A 21,201-nucleotide genomic window follows, 5' to 3' on the forward strand; every position below is an offset into this window, starting at 1 on the left:
AAGATTGTTAACCCCTTGAGATCTTCATAGTAATTGAATCAAAATGGAGGTGAAATTTAGAATGGTCATATTGTTCCCTTATACGTTCATTTAGCCCTAAAATTTACACATTTCCAAAAGATAAAAAGAGAAAACCCACCATACAATTTGTTCTGCAATTTCTTCTGAGTACAAAGACCCCCCACATGTGGCTGTGACTTGTTTTATGGGGGCACAGCGAGGTGCAGAAGGGAAGGAGGGCGCTGCAGCTGCCAGGATTTTAGTTTCCTCATTGGCCCCTTTTGAAGGCTATAAAATTTTCGCTTTTTCGTTATTGGGGCCATGTGATGCCATTTTTTTTGCGGGATGAGATGCTTTTTCCAATGTTACCATTTTGGGGTTTGTATCACCTATTGTTGAAAATTTAGGAACGTTTTTTGAGGACAGGAGTAGAAAAGCATCAATTCTGTACTGGATTTTTTACTTCTTTTTTTTTTGGTGTTCACCGTATAGACTAATAATCATGTTATCTTTATTCTATGGGTTGATACGATTACGGGGATACCAGACATGAATATATTTTCTTACGTTTTACTAAATTTGTCAAACAAAACCCTAATGTGGGGAAAAATCTATCATTTATGTATTGCCGTCTTCCAAGTGGCATAACGTTGTTACTTTTTTGGCTACGGAGCTGGTTGATGGCTTGTTTTTTGCGGGACATGTTGTACATTGCACCAGTATCATGTCGCAGTACATATGGTTTTTTGATCACATTTTATAGCATTTTTTGTGGGATTGAAAAGGTAAAAATCATAATTTTTGGAGGGTTTATAACAGTTTTTTTTTACGGCGTTTATCGTGCGGGTTCAATAATGATTTACTTTTATTCTACGGGTTGTTACGGACGCGGTGATACTATATATGTGGGGTTTGTGTTATGATTTAGACTTTTTTTTGAGTTATATGTCTCTTTATATGTTTTGGGGGTTTGGGGCATTTTTAGTGATTTATGACTTTATTTTTTTATTGAATAACTTTTTTTTTTTACTTTTTCACTTTTATACCATGGGACATGAAGAAGCAATCATCTGATTGCTTCTTCATGATAATATTCTGCAATACTCATGTATTGCAGAGTATTATCAGTGTCAGCCTATACACTTGCATAGGCTGGCACTGTGCCAGTAAGATGACGTCACAGACGCCATCTTACTGGCAATTCTTGCAGGTAACTCTGGGGTCCAGATCGGACCCCAGAGTTACTATAGCAACGATCGGCGCACCCCGAAAACGGTTCGGGGGGGCCGATCGTGGGGGAAAGATCCCCCAGATACATGTTAGATGCCGCGGTCGCGCTGACCGCGGCATTTAACGGGTTAAGCACCCGCGATCGGAGACAACTCCGATCGCGGGTGTTACACTGGGGTGCCGGCTATCAGTCACAGCCGGCACCCCGTCTTTCCCGATGCCGGTTCGGCTCAGATCTTGAGCTGAACCGGCATCAGCTCAGCGTCCGATATATCGGACGCTGAGCGCTAAGTCACTGCGCTCAGCGTCCGATATATCGGACGCTGAGCGTTAAGAGGTTAATGAATGCCCCTGTCTCTTTGTTGTGCAACAGAAATCCTGAATCTAGCCCACCCTCCATTATACACAGGAAAACCACACAGTTTGAACCATTCTTAGTAAATGTGCCCTTATATGCATTATAGTCCCCGGTGTTCTAGCTCAGACTATAGCTACAATCTCTGCCAAATCAAACTTAGTCTAAACAGGTCTGACTTGGCAGAGAAGCGTTCCTGGTCTTCTAAAAGCTTAGTAGATCAGGGATGCTGCAGGCAGGCATGCGAGGAAGAGGCAGTAATAATAAATCCCCATCAATGGCCCACATTTATTAAAGCATTTGTACCAGTTTCTGTCTGACTTTGCACTGAAAAGAACGTGCAAACTGCTTGCACATATGGTTATAAAGTGTCGCCAGTTTTGCGTCGCGGCTGCACTGTGTCTGACAGTACAGAAAAAATGTGCATCTGACCGTGTTTGTGCTTAGTCTGACCGTGCTCCACAATAGTGCCACAATTCTGCAGCATGAACAAAGTGCACCAAAAAATGGTGCAGTGCATGAAGAACTTGCACTTCAATTAATGAATCTGGCTCACCCTGCACACTTTACTCTGTAGCCTATAGTAAAAAAAAAAAAATTATTAAAAAACTCCTAAAATTAAAATCCCCCATCTTTCCCTAGAACTTATATAAATATAAACAGTAAAAATCATAAGCATGTTAGGTATCACCACGTTCCAAAATGTCTGATCTATCAAAATATAACAGTTATTCCTGGCATTTAAACCATAACAGAAAATAATGCACAAAGTCAAAATGATACTTTTTCGCCATTTTGCAAAATATTAAAAATTTTATACAAAAGTGTTCAAAAGGCTGTACAGTCCTCAAAATGGTAGAATCGAAAAACCTTATCTCATCTTGCAAAAAATGACACCACATACAGCTCTGTACACTAAAGTATGAAACAGCTATTAGCGCTAGAAGATGGCAAAATGAAGAATTTTTTTTGTACAGGTTTTAATTTTTGTAAATGTATGAAAACAATATTAAACCTATAGAAATTTGGTATACCGTGATCGTACTGACCTAAAGAATAAAGGAGACATGTCATTTGGGGTGCAGAGTGAAAATCCAAGCAAATGCATTTTTTCCACTAATTTCACTGCTCTGCACTGGGTCAGGCAAGGCAGGAGCACAGGAGATATGACTTTATTGAGGTCTCTCCTGCTCCCCCCCCCCAAGACGGGCCCTCTCTATTTTTCTAATAAATACGCTATGTACCAGCCAGCTCTGGGCAGAGAGCCGATAGCGCAGTAAACCCCACCCCTTCATGACTAATTCTGTCCCTGAACTGAGTCTCCCTATATTATATTTAATAGGGAGCCATTCAAGAACCGGAAGAGCAGTATCTTTTCAGTGAGCGGATCCTAATGATCCCGCTCACTGAGAAGAGCCATCCCATCACTAATGTATTGAACGTGCAGGGGAGGGAGGGGATAGTGTAAAGGAAGGCTGCGTGAGGAGATAGAGGCACACACAGGACGACATGTCCAGCACTATGGGCTGCTAATTATTCACGCTTCTCTTGTGATGCCACCTGGGAGAGGGAGGTGCGAGAGGCGAGATGTGAATTCACATCTCCTGTGTGATAGATGCCTCCCATTCCCATGTTGGAGAGGGAATGTGACGTCATGCAGGGGGCGTGAATAATTAGCAGCCTGGAGTGCCGGACATCTTGTCCTCATGCTCCAGACTATTTTTTATAACTCTTTTTTTAGGTGATCCCGGCTTGTCAAGATTAGCGAAGACCAGTGTCAGGATCAAGATGAAGAGGAGAGTAGGTTAGTATATGTGGGTGTTTATTAATTTTTTTTAAAGGGGTAGATTTTCTTTAAATTATATATAAACTGCTCAAATGATTCACAATGCTGACGATGGCATTTTTTAAAATCCCCGGAGCATAGGTTATTTGAACCTGATACAAGCTATAAATCACATTCCTGGTGACAGATTCGATTGCTACTGATTTTCTACACTAGATGGCAGTATATTATTAGAAAATTTCCATCAAATTTCCTTCCTTTGTATATAAAAAAGTGTTTTCCAGCAATTAATGACTGCAGAACTAAAGCTATATGATTCAGCGGAGGTATTAGGTATTTAAGAATAAAGACAACAGAGAGTAGTAAAGTTACATTCATATTCATTATTGACTGCCAACAGACATTAGATTAGGATTAGGATTATTAGCACCCTATGAAGCTGTCTGTGTTACCATTTCATAGGGTTACATAGCAATGTTTCTAGGGAAGAATAACCCCATAAGACAAGGGAAACACATAGATGTCTCAATAGCTGCTGTGAAAACATCTGTGGCTAACCTATAGGGCTTTACAGTCACAGCACAAATCCCCTCCACTGCAGTGCAAAATGACTTGTACTGCAGATATTGAATCCACAGCATATTAATTATTGCATAAATGTTCCATGTAAATTTGCAAAGGTGTAACTTGTAATACCTCTCTACTTTCTGAATATTAGCTTATACACTTACTATCTTCATATAGGGAGTAAGGGAACAAGAGATGAACTGAGCATAAGGGAAATATGACAACTGCAATGCAGATTTACTGGTCATGGGCTGTTGTTGGCTTTTAGTACAAGGCATCTACAGTTACCTGACCTCTATGCCAGAGGTTTCTCAGAAACTTTAGTGCGCTGACAGGGAAACGAGAGGATGATTAAATCTACATCTTGCTATCTGTTGCATCTATTACAGTTTGTGTGACACATAAGAAGTTAGATAAGAGTGTTTTACAGGTCTCCGCAGGGACAGAAGACATACAGTACTATACAAATTGATGCACACACCACACGCTCAGATATTTGAAGCGCTAATTTGGCGAATGTATACTTGCAAAATAGATGCATGTTCATCAATATCCTAATAATTTTTTTATTTCGCTCATTTTGTAAGTGGGATTGACCTTTATTATATGGAGCAATCTTATACAATATTATGGCAGAGCCCTGGAGGCACCAAGATATAGACAAAAAAATAAATAATATGTACTAAAATACTATACTAATCTACATATCCACCATCCATACATTTTATAGAGGGTGGTAAGTCTTGTCCTCTTGTGTAGGAGCATTCATAGGGTTTACTTAAAGGCAGATAGCTCCTACTACAAATGTCCGACTATAAAATGCTGCTGTTACTTATCAACGTTCAGCTAAATCAGCAGCCACCTCCTCTGGTAGACTGTTTGCGTTATTGTCAGTAATGGATTATAATATAGGCAGTTTCTGTGGTAGCCCAGTGGTGGCAGCCAAGGCGAGGTACAAAAATGGAAGGCAGGTTCGTGGTTGGGGACAGGGAGGAAGTCAGGGCATCCGGCACAGGATCAATGTCAGCGCAGAGCAGAAGGTCAGGGCTGGCAGTGGAGGAGCGTTAACGGGAATAGGTCTGGGGTCACAACGGGAAAACAATAAACAGGCACAGGGCAACAATACTAGCTTTCTCAGAGGCATATAGCACAAAGATCCAGCAGGGTGAGCGGCAAGAGGCTGGGTTAAATAGGATTGTGGGTAAGGCCAGTGCCAATTAACGGCACGCTGGCCCTTTAAATCTTCTGAAGCCGGCGTGCTCCCTAGGGACATGCGCGCATGGCCGTGGGACTTGAAGCAGGAGCGAGGATGGATGAGTAGATGTTACGGGCATAGGGACACAAGGAGAGGCATAGGTAATCCCGCGACCCGAGACATGGGTCACAGGAGCACCCGTGACAGTCAGAAAGTGTTGCCTCCCAGCAATGGGACATATAGGACAGACTGTATTGTATCTTTGTGAAGCAGAGGATTTGGTAGTCTGAAGCGTAAGTGACTTTCTGCACCCAAATACATAAATAATTCAGTAGATAGCCATATAGTTACATGTAATGCCACTATATAAGAGCCAAAAATACTATCATATGATGACCACATAGTACCTCCACAGTGACTAAATAACAGTTATTTAACATATTGTTATTGTAAAAAAAAACATCAGGGCCAACATGACTCCCATGGTCACATAATGGTACATACCAATGCTTTATAGATGCTATATAGATTGTATTACTGATTAATGTATAGTTAAAGACAATAAAGGGGATATATGACTGGGCCCAGTCATGTACCAGTCATTATACCCCCCCCTGTGCATGTTGCGCTAGATTTGCTAAGATGCTCCTAGCTCTTGATATATCCAGCGCACAATCAGGCTCTTCCTGGCATAGAACACTGCTGTAGTCTGCACCAGGCTGGGGCATCCTCGTCCATGGCCCACACCCCAGCACTCCCTGCTAATTTTCTATCCACTTGGTGTAAACATTTTGCTGAAAAATAAATAGTCGCAATTCTTGGTGTATTGTGTACAAGCCATGACGTACAATCCATGATAAATTCCCCCCAGCAAAGAGCATTATGTAATGTATTTTTATTTCACTTTCCCATTTCTTCTCCATCTAACATGATGACTTCTCCCAAACTTGACTCATATCTGCAGTTTTGCATCCCACAATCAATTTCTCAGCACCCTCCACAAATATTCCATACAGCCAACACAAATTTACAATCCAGCAAATCTTTTAACAGTGCTATACTACTTCTTCCACCACCATTGTGCCTGCTGCCGCCCCAATAATCTCCCCATAAATATAGTTTACAAAACAAAGCCATACAAATGCTGGTAGTAATAGTGGTAATGCTGGTAGTAATCCTGGTAGTAATAGTGTCTAACAGTGTCTATTCAAACAGTAAACATGCTCACTTTGTGATCCTAAAACATTATAAATGCCTCTCAAAATATTGTGGACCCTTAGTGTCCACTTCAAAGTATTGCTGCCTCCATACTACCTTTACACATAATTAGCTCTCCCTTAGGGTGCACACACACACAGCGGCTCACGGCCGCACACCGCCAAAAGATAGAGCAGGCTCCATCTTTTTGCGGTGAGCGGCCTGGAACGGTGCCACACATGTATCCCCGCTGTGCCACTATTGCCGTCTATGGGCATGTAGCCCGCAGACGGGCCACAGACGGCCATGTGAATAAGCCTTTAGTGTCATCCACAGAGTAAAAATGTTCTCCTTCCACTAACACTATAAAATACTGACAAAGCATCTTTGCTGACCTTAGAAAGAACCCACACTGCTGCTATGCTTCACCCTGGACACCAGAAGACTGTGGACACCCTGCAGCAGCAGATAGGAGCGTATCATACACTAGTGATGCTACTAGAGAGAGAGAAGGTAGGGCAGGTAGTACTTACGGTACCTCTGCTCCTTCATCAGGTAGGACAATGAGCTGATGATTTGTTAATACTGTGACTTAATTCTTTATACATTTCTGTATTGTTAGTTCTATTTTTACTTCTGATAAAATTAGATTTACCATAAAATTGTTGAAATCAACCCACCCGTACGCTACAATATAACATCACAAAGCAAACCATCACTAAAATAAGTTGCCAAAAAAGAACAACTAGCGCAAAAAATAATAAATGCCCTTACGTGTTTGTATAGGAAACCACCGGAATGATGGAAATCCAATCACATTTAATACCAAGTAAATTTACATATCAAGAAAGCAGAGCAGAACTTTTAATAGATGTATGTGGGTAAATAACCTAATATCCTGCCCCCCGCACTCAGGCTCTAAGCACATGAATGGAGCACGTGTTGTCTAACCTCACCGAGATCGTGCATGGAGAAATATAGGAAATAGAGATGAGCGAACATGCTCGTCCGAGCTTGATGCTCGGTCGAGCATTAGGGTACTCGAAACTGCTCGTTGCTCGGACGAATACTTCGCCCGCTCGAGAAAATGGCAGCTCCCGCCGTTTTGCTTTTTGGCGGCCAGAAACAGAGCCAATCACAAGCCAGGAGACTCTGCACTCCACCCAGCATGACGTGGTACCCTTACACGTCGATAGCAGTGGTTGGCTGGCCAGATCAGGTGACCCTGGGATAGACTAGCCGCTGCCCGCGCTGCTCGGATCATTCTGTGTCTGGATGCCGCTAGGGAGAGAGCTGCTGCTGGTCAGGGAAAGCGTTAGGGTGTTCTATTAGCTTACTGTTAGGCAGGAGTGATTCTCAAAGAACCCAACAGCCCTTCTTAGGGCTACAATAACGTTCTACTTTTTTTATTTTAATTTGCATCTAGTACCATTTTGTGAGGAATTAGCAGGGGGACTTGCTACCGTTGTGTTTAGCTCTTAGTGGCACACATATCCATAGCAAAGACCGAAGTGGGAAAATTTAGTAGGGGTTGGATTTCAATTAGGCACTAACTCAGTGTCATCTCATCTGGCATAGTAGTGTGCTTTGATACTTGGCTAGAAAATAGCCATAGGAGAATACAAAGAGCTTACTTACGCATACAGTAGCGTTCTATATATTTGATTTCTGGTTGATCTGCTGGTGGCTGTACTTTCTGCAGTGCATGTACTAGCCAATTCTGAGCAATTTGTAGTGAGACTTGCGACCGCTGTGTTCTGCGCTTAGTGACGCACATATCCATAGCAAAGACCGAAGTGGGAAAATTTAGTAGGGGTTGGATTTCAATTAGGCACTAACTCAGTGTCATCTCATCTGGCATAGTAGTGTGCTTTGATACTTGGCTAGAAAATAGCCATAGGAGAATACAAAGAGCTTACTTACGCATACAGTAGCGTTCTATATATTTGATTTCTGGTTGATCTGCTGGTGGCTGTACTTTCTGCAGTGCATGTACTAGCCAATTCTGAGCAATTTGTAGTGAGACTTGCGACCGCTGTGTTCTGCGCTTAGTGACGCACATATCCATAGCAAAGACCGAAGTGGGAAAATTTAGTAGGGGTTGGATTTCAATTAGGCACTAACTCAGTGTCATCTCATCTGGCATAGTAGTGTGCTTTGATACTTGGCTAGAAAATAGCCATAGCAATAGGATAGCATTGTTTGGTTTTAAAAACTCAAAAAAAAACAAAAAAACACAAAAAAAAAAAAAAAACACAAAAAAAACAAAAAAAAGTAAAAAAAAAAATAAAGTTATAACTCTCATTTTAAAAATGTTTAACCCGAGGGCTAGGGGTAGAGGACGAGGGCGGGGACGTGGGCGTCCAACTACTGCAGGGGTCAGAGGCCGTGGTCCTGGGCGGGGTGAGACACCACCTGCTGATGAGGGAGCAGGGGAACGCCGCAGAGCTACACTCCCTAGGTTCATGTCTGAAGTTACTGGGACTCGTGGTAGAGCACTGTTGAGGCCAGAACAGTGCGAACAGGTGATGTCGTGGATTGCTGACAATGCTTCGAGCAATTTGTCCACCACCAGTCAGTCTTCCACGCAGTCCACCCATGTCACCGAAATCGCCACTCCTCCAGCTCCTGCACCTCAGCCTCCTCCCCCCCAGTCTGCCCCCTCCCAGGAAAATTTGGCATTTGAACCGGCATACTCTGAGGAACTGTTTTCTGGACCCTTCCCACAGTCACAAACCACTTGTCCGGTTGCTGCTGAGCAATTTTCCGATGCCCAGGTTTTCCACCAGTCACAGTCTGTGGGTGATGATGACCTTCTTGACGTAGTGGAAGTGTGTAAAGAGGTGTCCGACGATGAGGAGACACGGTTGTCAGACAGTGGGGAAGTTGTTGTCAGGGCAGGAAGTCCGAGGGGGGAGCAGACTGAGGGATCGGAGGATGATGAGGTGACAGACCCAAGCTGGGTTGAGAGGCCGGGTGAACACAGTGCTTCTGAGACGGAGGAGAGTCCTCGACCAGAACAGGTTGGAAGAGGCAGTGGTGGGGCCAGACGGAGAGGCAGGGCCAGAGCTGGTGCATCAGCGCCAAATGTGTCAACTAGTGAAGCTCCCGTGGCGAGGGCTCCTGCGGCGAGGGCTAGATCTTCAGAAGTCTGGAGGTTCTTTAAGGAAACACCGGATGACCGACGGACTGTGGTGTGCAACATTTGCCAAACCAGGCTCAGCAGGGGTTCCACCACTACTAGCTTAACTACCACCAGTATGCGCAGGCATATGAATGCTAAACACCCCACTCAGTGGCAACAAGCCCGTTCACCTCCGGCCGTGCACACCACTGCTCCTTCCCCTGTGTCAGCTGCTAGTCAGCCCCCTGCCACAAAAACCCCATCGTCGCCTCCACGATCCTCCACAGCATCCACCAGCGTTCAGCTCTCCATACCCCAGACGCTGGAGCGGAAACGCAAATATAGTGCAACCCACCCGCACGCCCAAGCCCTTAATGTGCACATCTCCAGATTGCTTAGCCTGGAGATGCTGCCCTATAGGCTAGTAGAGACCGAGGCCTTTCGCAACCTCATGGCGGCGGCCGCCCCTCGGTATTCGGTCCCCAGCCGCCACTACTTTTCCCGATGTGCCGTCCCAGCCCTGCACCAGCACGTGTCAGACAACATCATCCGTGCCCTGACCAACGCCGTTTCTGACAAGGTCCACCTGACCACGGACACGTGGACGAGTGCTGCCGGGCAGGGCCACTATATATCGCTGACGGCACATTGGGTTAACTTGGTGGAGGCTGGGACCGAGTCTGACACTGGGGCTGCTCATATACTGCCGACGCCGAGGATTGCGGGGCCTACCTCGGTCCAGGTGTTTCAGGCCTACTATGCCTCCTCCTCCTCCCACCCCTCCTCCACCTCCTCCTCCGAACTACCATCCGTGGGCACGGCGCCATCAGTCGGTAGCTCTAGGCACAGCAGCAGTGCCGTCGCTAAGCGACAGCAGGCGGTGCTCAAACTGCTGAGCCTAGGCGACAAAAGGCACACCGCCCAAGAGCTATTACAGGGCATCACGGCGCAGACTGATCTGTGGCTGGCACCGCTGAACCTCAAGCCGGGAATGGTTGTGTGTGACAACGGCCGTAACCTGGTGGCGGCTCTGCAACTCGGCAGACTGACACATGTGCCATGCCTGGCCCATGTGTTAAATCTGATAGTTCAGCGTTTCCTCAAGACATACCCCAATCTGTCTGATTTGCTCACGAAGGTGCGCCGCATCTGTGCGCATTTCAGGAAGTCCAGCCCAGATGCTGCCACTCTCAGGGCAGCGCAGCGCCGCCTCCAACTGCCCGCTCACCGACTGTTGTGCGACGTGCCCACGAGGTGGAATTCAACACTGACCATGTTATCCAGAGTTTACCAGCAGCGCAGAGCGATTGTAGACTGCCAGATGTCAACTTCCACCAGAACTGGTAGTCAGGTCAGTCAGCTTCCTCAAGTCTACAATGAGGAGTGGACGTGGATGTCTGATATCTGTCAGGTGCTGAGTAACTTTGAGGAGTCAACACAGATGGTCAGTGGCGATGCCGCCATCATCAGCCTCACCATCCCGCTGCTTGGCCTGTTGAAAAACTTTCTGGTCAGCATGAAGTCGGAAGCTTTGCGCTCGTCACAAGAGACAGGGGAAGAATATTCCCTTGTTGATAGCCAAAGCACCCTCAGGTCTGTTTCTCAGCGCATATCGGAGGAGGTGGAGGTGGAGGAGGATGAGGAGGAAGAGGAGGAGAATGTTGGTGAGACACAAGAGGGGACCATTGTTGAGTCCTTTACTGTTCAGCGTGTATGGGCAGAAGAAGAGGAGTTGGAGGAGTTGGAGGAGGAGGAAATGGACAGTCAGGCCAGTGAGGGGAGTGAATTCTTACGCGTTGGTACTCTGGCGCATATGGCAGATTTCATGCTAGGCTGCCTATCCCGTGACCCTCGCGTTCAAAGAATTTATTCCAGCACCGATTACTGGGTGTTCACTCTCCTGGACCCACGGTACAAGCAAAATCTTTCCACTCTCATCCCTGCAGAGGAAAGGAGTGTGAGAATGCATGAATACCAGCAGGCCCTGGTGCACAAGCTGAAACAGTATTTCCCTTCTGACAGCGCTAGCGGCAGAGTGCGTAGTTCTGCGGGACAAGTAGCGAGGGAGAGTAGGCGAGCAGGCAGCTTGTCCAGCACTGGCAAGGGTACGCTTTACAAGGCTTTTGCCAGCTTTATGTCACCCCAGCAAGACACTGTCACCTGTCCCCAGTCTCGGCAGAGTAGGGCTGATCTTTACAGAAAGATGGTGAGGGAGTACGTAGCTGACCATACCATCGTCCTAAATGATCACACAGCTCCCTACAACTACTGGGTTTCAAAGCTGGACATGTGGCACGAACTGGCGCTGTACGCCTTGGAGGTTCTTGCCTGCCCTGCCGCTAGCGTCTTGTCCGAGCGGGTTTTCAGTGCAGCTGGTGGCATCATCACCGATAAGCGTACACGCCTGTCGACTGACAGCGCTGACAGGCTGACGCTTATTAAAATGAATAAAGGCTGGATTTCTCAGAATTTCCAATCTCCACCAGGTGAAGGAAGCTCAACCTGAATAATTGATCCACTCCTCCTCCTCCTCATTTTCCTCCTTCTCCTCCTCTTTGTACAGTAAAGCAGAGGAAAATGGCTATTTTTTGACAGGGCCCACTGGCTCTTGCTATAGTACTTCATGCATTTAATTTTTCTGGAGGGCCACCTACCCGGTCCTCTGTTTGAAACAATTTTTGTGAGTGCCACATACAGGCACTCAATCTATTCCATTTTACTGCAGGGCCACCTACCTGCTCCTCTGGTTTGAAACATTTTTGGGACTGCCACATACAGGCACTCAATCTATTCCATTTTACTGGAGGGCCACCTACCTGCTCCTCTGGTTTGAAAAATTTTTGGGACTGCCACATACAGGCACTCAATCTATTCCATTTTACTGCAGGGCCACCTACCTGCTCCTCTGGTTTGAAACATTTTTGGGACTGCCACATACAGGCACTCAATCTATTCCATTTTACTGGAGGGCCACCTACCTGCTCCTCTGGTTTGAAAAATGTTTGGGACTGCCACATACAGGCACTATCCAAATTAAATTGTCTCCATAGCAGCCTCCACACGTTGTCTCCATTGCTACCTCCAAAAGTCGTCCATATAGCTGCCTCCATACATCGTCCCTTTATCAAACGAGGTGTGTCAGGCAGAAATTTGGGTTGTTTTCATGGATTCCACATCAAAGTTGTTAACTTTGTCGCCACCCTGCTGTGTTATCCACAAAATATACTGGCAAACTTTTACCATTTAGGGATATTATTTCAGCGCTTCTTGCGCATCTGTTTACATTCCCCTCACCCGGCATATCCTAAACTTATAAGAACGCTACTACACTTGATCTTATACAAAAGGTTCTTAGAAGTGCTGTTTGGGGAGTAGCCTAGAGACAGGGGCTTGAATTGGCGAAAGCTCGCCTGGCAGCGGAGCGCCAGCTCCATGCGCATCATGCGCTTCTTGCGCATCTGTTTACATTCCCCTCACCCGGCATATCCTAAACTTATAAGAACGCTACTACACTTGATCTTATACAAAAGGTTCTTAGAAGTGCTGTTTGGGGAGTAGCCTAGAGACAGGGGCTTGAATTGGCGAAAGCTCGCCTGGCAGCGGAGCGCCAGCTCCATGCGCATCATGCGCTTCTTGCGCATCTGTTTACATTCCCCTCACCCGGCATATCCTAAACTTATAAGAACGCTACTACACTTGATCTTATACAAAAGGTTCTTAGAAGTGCTGTTTGGGGAGTAGCCTAGAGACAGGGGCTTGAATTGGCGAAAGCTCGCCTGGCAGCGGAGCGCCAGCTCCATGCGCATCATGCGCTTCTTGCGCATCTGTTTACATTCCCCTCACCCGGCATATCCTAAACTTATAAGAACGCTACTACACTTGATCTTATACAAAAGGTTCTTAGAAGTGCTGTTTGGGGAGTAGCCTAGAGACAGGGGCTTGAATTGGCGAAAGCTCGCCTGGCAGCGGAGCGCCAGCTCCATGCGCATCATGCGCTTCTTGCGCATCTGTTTACATTCCCCTCACCCGGCATATCCTAAACTTATAAGAACGCTACTACACTTGATCTTATACAAAAGGTTCTTAGAAGTGCTGTTTGGGGAGTAGCCTAGAGACAGGGGCTTGAATTGGCGAAAGCTCGCCTGGCAGCGGAGCGCCAGCTCCATGCGCATCATGCGCTTCTTGCGCATCTGTTTACATTCCCCTCACCCGCCATATCCCAAACTTATAAGAACGCTACTACACTTAACTTGGTGCAGGCTGGGACCGAGTCTGACCCTGGGGCTGGTCATATACTGCCGACGCAGAGAATTGCGGGGCCTACCTCGGTCCAGGTCTCAAAGGCCTACTATACCTCCTCCCACCCCTCCTCCACCTCCTCCTCCTCCGAATTACCATCCGTGGGCATGGCGCCATCAGTCGGTAGCTCTAGGCACAGCAGCAGTGCCGTCGCTAAGCGACAGCAGGCGGTGCTGAAACTGCTGAGCCTAGGCGATAAAAGGCACACCGCCCAAGAGCTATTACAGGGCATTCCACATCAAAGTTGTTAACTTTGTCGCCACCCTGCTGTGTAATCCACAAAATATACTTGCAAACTTTTACCATTTAGGGATATTATTTCAGCGCTTCTTGCGCATCTGTTTACATTCCCCTCACCCGCCATATCCTAAACTTATAAGAACGCTACTACACTTGATCTTATACAAAAGGTTCTTAGAAGTGCTGTTTGGGGAGTAGCCTAGAGACAGGGGCTTGGATTGGCAAAAGCTCGCCTGGCTGCAGAGCGCCAGCTCCATCCCAAGATCCAACTAACATAGTTGCAGCACCTTTAATCTACTACTAGTTCACTGCCTCCATAATAATAATAATAATAATCTTTATTTATATAGCGTCATCATATTCTGTAGCGCTTTACAAATCATAGGAAACAAATACAAATGTAATGTAACAGAGCACAACATTTGTATGGAACAACAGGAGTGAGGTCCCTGCTCGCCAGAGCTTACGGTTTATGAAGATGATGGGGTAACACGAGGTAAAAGAATATTTAATGGTCAAGCCATTCTTCTTAGGGAATAGAAAAAAATATAATAAATGGAATTGCTGTCGCTTGAACCACTCAGCCGTCATCTTATATACCAGGTCCAGGGTGAATGGGACTGCAGAGAAGTCTGGTGCCTGTTGGTTGCTGGATAACAGATGGGAGGACGACACAGGACGGGTTAGTAGAAGAGTTAAAACTTCATGCAGTTAATGAGTGTTATAGGCTTGCCTAAAGAAATGGGTTTTAAGAGCACGTTTGAAACTTTGGAGGTTAGGTATTAGTCTGATAGTCCAGGGCAGAGCATTCCATAGAATTGGTGCAGCTCTAGAGAAGTCTTGGAGACGCGAGTGGGAGGTCCGCACTAGGGTAGAGGTTAATCTAAGATCACTGGCGGATCTAAGAGCACGGGTTGGGCGATAGACTGAGATAAGAGAGGAGAGGTAGGGGGGTGCAGCATTATACAGAGCTTTATGGATGAGGGTTATTATTATTTTAAACTGTATTCGAAAGGAGACTGGCAGCCAGTGCAGCGACTGGCATGAACTGTAAGCATACATGGTCCCCTTATCAAACGAGCTGTGTCAGGCAGAATTTTGGGTTGTTTTCATGGCTTCCATGTTAACTTTGTCGCCACCCTGCTGTGTAATCCACAAAATATACTGGCAAACTTTTATCATGTACCGATATTATTTGAGCGCTTCTTGCTCACCTCCTTTGGTTCCTCTCTGACACCCATTGGTTTGAAGCCTGAGTCCAATTAGGGTATGTCGCCATGCCACTCTCTAGCCTGCTGCCGCTGCCTCTGCCTCTGCATGCCGTCCCCTATAGTGTCAGGGTCAATTATTGGATGTTTTACATGCTATCTAGCTTCATTCTGTCACTCTGTCATGGCCATGCTGTTGCCCATAATTTCGGCATAATGGTGCGATTAAGCAGCCTCAGAGGCATCCATGCATGCTGCCCCTGCTGTTTCCTGTCCATTTCCGTGGTGTTTCCATCCTTTTCTGAGGTTCCCAGGTGTTTGGCCAAGCTTCCCTGTGCAGAGCCTTGGTCCCCTTGAAAAATGCTCGAGTCTCCCATTGACTTCAATGGGGTTCGTTATTCGAGACGAGCACTCGAGCATCGGGAAAAGTTCGTCTCGAATAACGAGTACCCGAGCATTTTAGTGTTCGCTCATCTCTAATAGGAAACCTTTTTATCACTATAGCTTACTCTGCAAATTAGACAGCTTTTAAAAGGTACAAAAGGATATTAATTTTAATTGTCGCACAGTTTAGTTAAATAATCCATCGTACAATTAACTGAGTCATTTCCAATAGAATGCTATTGCAGTAGTTTCCTATCACAGCCATCTCTATGCTGCCATTACATTTACACCTTTTTATCATCACAGGATTGTCAGAAGCTTGGCAGTCATTGATACTAGGAATAACACCAGGGCATTTGAAGCAGGTATCAATTTCAAATATCTTGACTGAATATCTCACCTGGAAAGAGGTCAGTGCATCTCATGAAGATCTCCCAATAGATCAAGCCCAGTGCATACATGTCCACTTGCTTCAATGCAGATTCACAGTCTCTCAAGTTCACTGCCCCTTCTAAGACCTCGGGCGCCATGTAACGGATAGTGCCAACCTATAGATAAACAATAAATACACTAACTTAAAGGGAACCCATCACCAGGGACCTCATTTTCACTAAAGACAGGTTGCAAAAGCCCATTACACCTGCAGTGCAAATCTGCCTTTCTGCTTTTTTTAAGCATTTGCATTACAATATAACTGTGTGTTATAACTTACCTTGCACCCTGACAGAATCCTGTGTGTAGTCCCAGGGGCTGGGCTTTTGGTTGGATGCATTTCAAAAAACATGTGACTTGTCTGCTGCTCACTCCTTATCTCTCAGCCCCCACCTTTGTGCTCTTTAACAGATCCTCCCTCCCCCACTGATGTCAGCTCACCAGGCTGTGTGCTCTGTGAAGGAGCAGGAGGGAGGAGCTGTTCAGGAGCACAAAGGTTTGAGGAGTCTGCAGCACAGACAAGTTATCAGTTGTTTTTTGAAAGGCATCCAAACCAGAGCCCAACCCCTAGGACTTAACAAAGGATTTTGTCAGGGTGCAAGGTAAGTTATAACACACAGTTATATTGTAATGCAAATGCTAACAGAAAGCAGAAAGGCTTATTTGCAATGCAGCTGTAGTGCGCTTCTGTAACCTGTCTTCAGTTAAAATGAGGTCTCTGCTGACAGGTTCCCTTTAACATACAGTGAAAATGGTCAAATGCAATATACAACTAGAACTAGTCACGATGATCTTTTGATGAAACTTTTGTGTTACCTCCTACACTGCGATGATTTTGGCAACGGCCAAATAGTATGCGCTTCTATGTATCAATCATGTGAGAAACGTGAAATAAGGTTTGACATCACTTTAGTAAATGACCTTGTATTAACTGACAGATAAGTAAAGATGGGCAGAACGACCCTTCCAAGGACAACTTGATATGCTTATCTCAGTATATGACAAAGAATTGTTCAAACTGAGAACTTTGGATGTGGGATATAGTTTCTCCATTCCACTTTATCCACCAAATGAGATTCAAATATTTTTATGTATAAAAAACATTCCTAGATTTGAGATAAATGAATTTCAAAGTTGGTGCTACCCCTTAAGTAATAATAATATTGTATTCCTCTTCTACATATAAAGTATACCCTTTATGTGGCGTAATGCATTGTCAGATAAAACGCAGCCCCTGGGAGCTGATCATAAGGATGTCTAGTCATCAGCGGGTCATTGTCTTCTCTGATGAAGTATGTACAGTAAAGTCTATGCACGTCTCCTAGCACACTGGTGGGACTTGTGCATAGTCTTTAATGTAGATGAGGTACATCTGTTGTGCTATGAATAACATGAATATATGAGTGATCAAACAGCACCTTCATTCTTTTTATGTACGTCGTCTAGGTAATTATTGTTACAATTAGATAAAAAGTTACAAATAGAAATAATTGCTCAATGAAAAAAAATCAGTCTTTGTTGTTATATAAGACATCCTTACCTCACTGATGGCTGCATTATCTTCATCTCCTGGCCTCACCAGCCTGTTTCCTGTCAGGCGCATGGACAAGCCAAAGTCGCTGATAACACAGGACCCATCATTTTTCACCAGAACATTACGACTGTTTAGGTCACGGTGAGAAATAGCAGGTTTGTAGTGATCTATTTGGAAAGATATTACAAATAGAAATTAATGACTAGGTTTTTTTTCCTAGCAGCCTACAATTTTGAAAGAGAAAACCACTTAAAGGGAACCTGTCACCAGGAACCTAATTTTCACTATAGACGGATTACAGAAGCCTATTACAGCTGCAGTGTAAATATGCCTTTCTGCCTTCTCTAAGCATTTGCATTACAATGCTCTGTGTAGTTCCAGGGGTTGGGCTTTTGGTTTGGATGCATTTCAAAAACAACATGTGACTTGTCTGTGCTTTAGACTGCTCAGCTCTTGGCCCCCACCTTTGTGCTCCTGTACAGCTCCTCCCTCTCCACTGATGTCAGCTCACCAGGCTGTGAGCTCTGTGAAGAAACAGGAGGAAGGAGCTGTACAGGAGCACAATTGTGGGGTCTGAGAGCTGAGCAGTCTGCAGCACAGACAAGTCACATGTTGTTTTTGAAATGCATCGAACACCTGGACTGCACAGTCAGGGTGCAAGGTAAGTTATAGCACCAGGGGCATAACTACAGTGGTAGCAGCCGTAGCAGCCGCTATGGGGCCCACAGTGTCAGGGTGCCCCATCATCCTACCTGACATACTAAAGAGTGGAGCATTTGCACCATTATATACATATTATGCTGCACTTTGTACAGCATAACATGTATATCAAATATATACTCTATATGTGTGTATAAATGTGTGATTGTAACTTGCATGTGTGAGTATACAAATATGTATATTTCTTTAGTGAGAAGGGGGGCCACATGAAGAAGCCTGCTATGGGGCCCTGCTTCTTCCAGTTACGCCACTGTATAACACACAATTATATTGTAAAGCAAATGCTTATAGAAAGCAGAAAGGCAGATTTTCAATGCAGCTGTAATGGTTTTCTGTAACCCGTCTTTAGTGAAAATGAGGACCCTGGTGACAGGTTCCCTTTAAAGCACATATGAGATGTAACTTATTGCACAACCCAATGTACCAACATGCACAACCCTGCACTTCTACAATTTATACTGCATTACATGATGTACAGTTCCGGGTTGTTTTTTTTTCAAAGCTGAAGTACTTTTCCCAACAGAAGCCTTAGGCCCCTTGCACACTCACATGCGCAGGAGAGAGGAGGGGTGAATGCTGCTCACCCCTCCCCACTCCTTAGAGCGGCTGTCCTTTACTTTTTATGTGCGCGGTCAAGGAGCGGTGAGACAATGTTTGCTCACCACAACGTGACTAGGCACCATAGCCATCTATGGGGACTGAATTTCGTTCCTTTGCATGGGACCTTAAAGTGAGAGTCAAAAATGTATTAAGAGGCATGCAGATTTTAGCTTAAGTGTGTCAGAACAGCAAAATCTGTGAGCTAGTGTAGATTTTTTGAAACTATATCTGCTGGACCACCAGAAACTGTGACAATAATGTTATGTTAATGTAAAGGATTTCTATTGATCAGCTTTTACATTTTTTGTCAACCCAAGGAATTCTGAATGCCAATAAACTCCTTATATTTCAGTAACGCTAGAATACACATAACTACATTACAGTATATAAATAGATTTATATGTGCATTTATCAATTTCATTGCAGAACATTGCTGTTTCTCTGTTGCAAGCAAAAATCAGTAATTACCTCCTCTTAATAACTCTGTGTGCAGATAAGCCAGTCCCCTGGTTACCGAGTGTGCCAGGCGACAGGAGCCGAGCCAGTCATTAGTGTGAACACTTAAATACTTGCATAGAGATCCCTGTGGAGAAACAAGACAGTTTGTAGCTTATATGAATACACATTGGCAGGTTCAACTTAAAGGGAACCTGTCAGCAGAAATGAACCCAATAAACCACTGTCATGCACCTTAACACCATCTAGATCAGGGGTAGGGAACCTACGGCTCGGGAGCTGCATGTGGCTCACAGACAGATCTAATAAGGTGCCATTGCTGCCAGTATCATTGATTGCTTAGGCGACGGGGCCTGGGTCATGCAAAGGAGTGGACACCCAATGCCAGCGATCATTCCTCTATATGACCCAGGCGCCTTGGTTTAAGCAATGATGGCGACGCATGTGTCATAGAGAACAGCAAGGGAGTGACAAGGAGCCAGCTGCAGGGAGCATAGGTAAGTTAGTATTAAATCTTTTATTTTTGCTATAACTACCTATCTACTGGGGGGAATGTGCTGTGATTACCTATCTACCGGGGAGCATGTGCTGTGATTACCTATCTACTGGGGAGCATGTGCTGTGATTACCTATCTATCGGGGGACATGTGCAGTGGCTACCTATCTACTGGGGGCATGTGCTGTGGCTATCTATCTACTGGGGGACATGTGCTGTGGCTACCTATCTACTGGGGGACATGTACTGTGATTACCTAACTACTGAGGGACATGTACTGTGATTACCTATCTACTGGGGGGGCATGTGCTGTGCTGTGGCTACCTATATACAGGGGGGCATATTAAAATTGTATGGCTCCCATGGAATTACACTTTAAAATATGTTGCATTCATGGCTCTCTCAGCCAAAAAGGTTCCCTATCCCTGATCTAGATCATGTTTCTTTCGTGGCTCAGTGTGTTGGCATTATAAAGAAAATCTACTGTCTGTTTTGTAATGTCATTCAATTATTATCCTAGTGGCAAGATATGGTAAATATACGTAGTGAAAACTCAGTACAACACAAATTGTTTTCTGGTGACAACATTGTACTAATATCAAGCTCTAAAAGTTAACAAAAAAATGAAACTAAAAAATCCCAAATCTTATCTTTCTTAATATGTTCCCAAACAAAACGTATTTTCTATAAGTTTTTTGTGAAATTAGCTAAACTCAGCAGCAGACTGGCACCAGAATATAAACAGAACTTGCGCCAAATGTGTTTCCTCCTTATCTGTTCAATGCCTTTCAAAATCTATTCCCTGAGTACTACAATTGTGTACAAAGGAAGTGCACAAGATTTCTTTGGCTGTCAGACATCTAAATGGCCCGTCCGGGTTTTGAAAAACATGGCGGCTTTCTTCCAAAAATGGTGCCACACCTGACCATGGGGAGTGCATGGTATTGCAGCTCAGCCCTTATTTATTTCTATACAGCTGTAATACTAGCAAAAGCAGGTGTGGTCAATTCATGGAACAGTTATTATATTTTATAGTGTGAGCCATTATTTAATTAATTTTTTTTAATTTCATGTGTTTTAGTGAGAAATTCTGTAAGGTAGCAAACACTTAGTCACCTAAACCATGTGAACATTGTTTCTTATTTAGAAATATGGAGTTTATCTCATGGTTTAGGATTGATTTTATTATTTGAATAGTTTGTAATAAAGTTCAAAGATTTACAAAAAGACTAAGTATGTTTAAAACATTTGCACAAAAATCTGCTGAATACAATTGCATATTTGTGCTACTTTAGAAAATTTCACAGCTTGTTTTCCCCTATAGTGCCCTGAATTAGGTGTTTTCTTTATTTTCTAACTATTTTCTAATATTTTTCAC

The 21,201-nt window shown here is 44.6% G+C and overlaps 1 protein-coding gene across 2 annotated transcripts in view; it reads right to left on the reverse strand.

Moving 5' to 3' along the window:
* BMPR2 (bone morphogenetic protein receptor type 2) overlaps positions 1–21,201 on the reverse strand; it is a 121,672-nt gene that overhangs the window by 19,545 nt on the left and 80,926 nt on the right. For both annotated transcript variants that reach the window (XM_072121203.1, XM_072121204.1), the window contains 3 exons: positions 19,340–19,454; positions 17,558–17,718; positions 15,986–16,133 (listed from right to left, as the gene is read on the reverse strand). In XM_072121203.1, coding sequence (XP_071977304.1) covers positions 15,986–16,133; positions 17,558–17,718; positions 19,340–19,454 — 424 coding nt within the window. The remainder of the gene's footprint in view (positions 1–15,985; positions 16,134–17,557; positions 17,719–19,339; positions 19,455–21,201) is intronic.

Source organism: Engystomops pustulosus, chromosome 8 (assembly GCF_040894005.1).
Source record: "Engystomops pustulosus chromosome 8, aEngPut4.maternal, whole genome shotgun sequence".
Classification (NCBI taxonomy): Eukaryota; Metazoa; Chordata; class Amphibia; order Anura; family Leptodactylidae; genus Engystomops; species Engystomops pustulosus.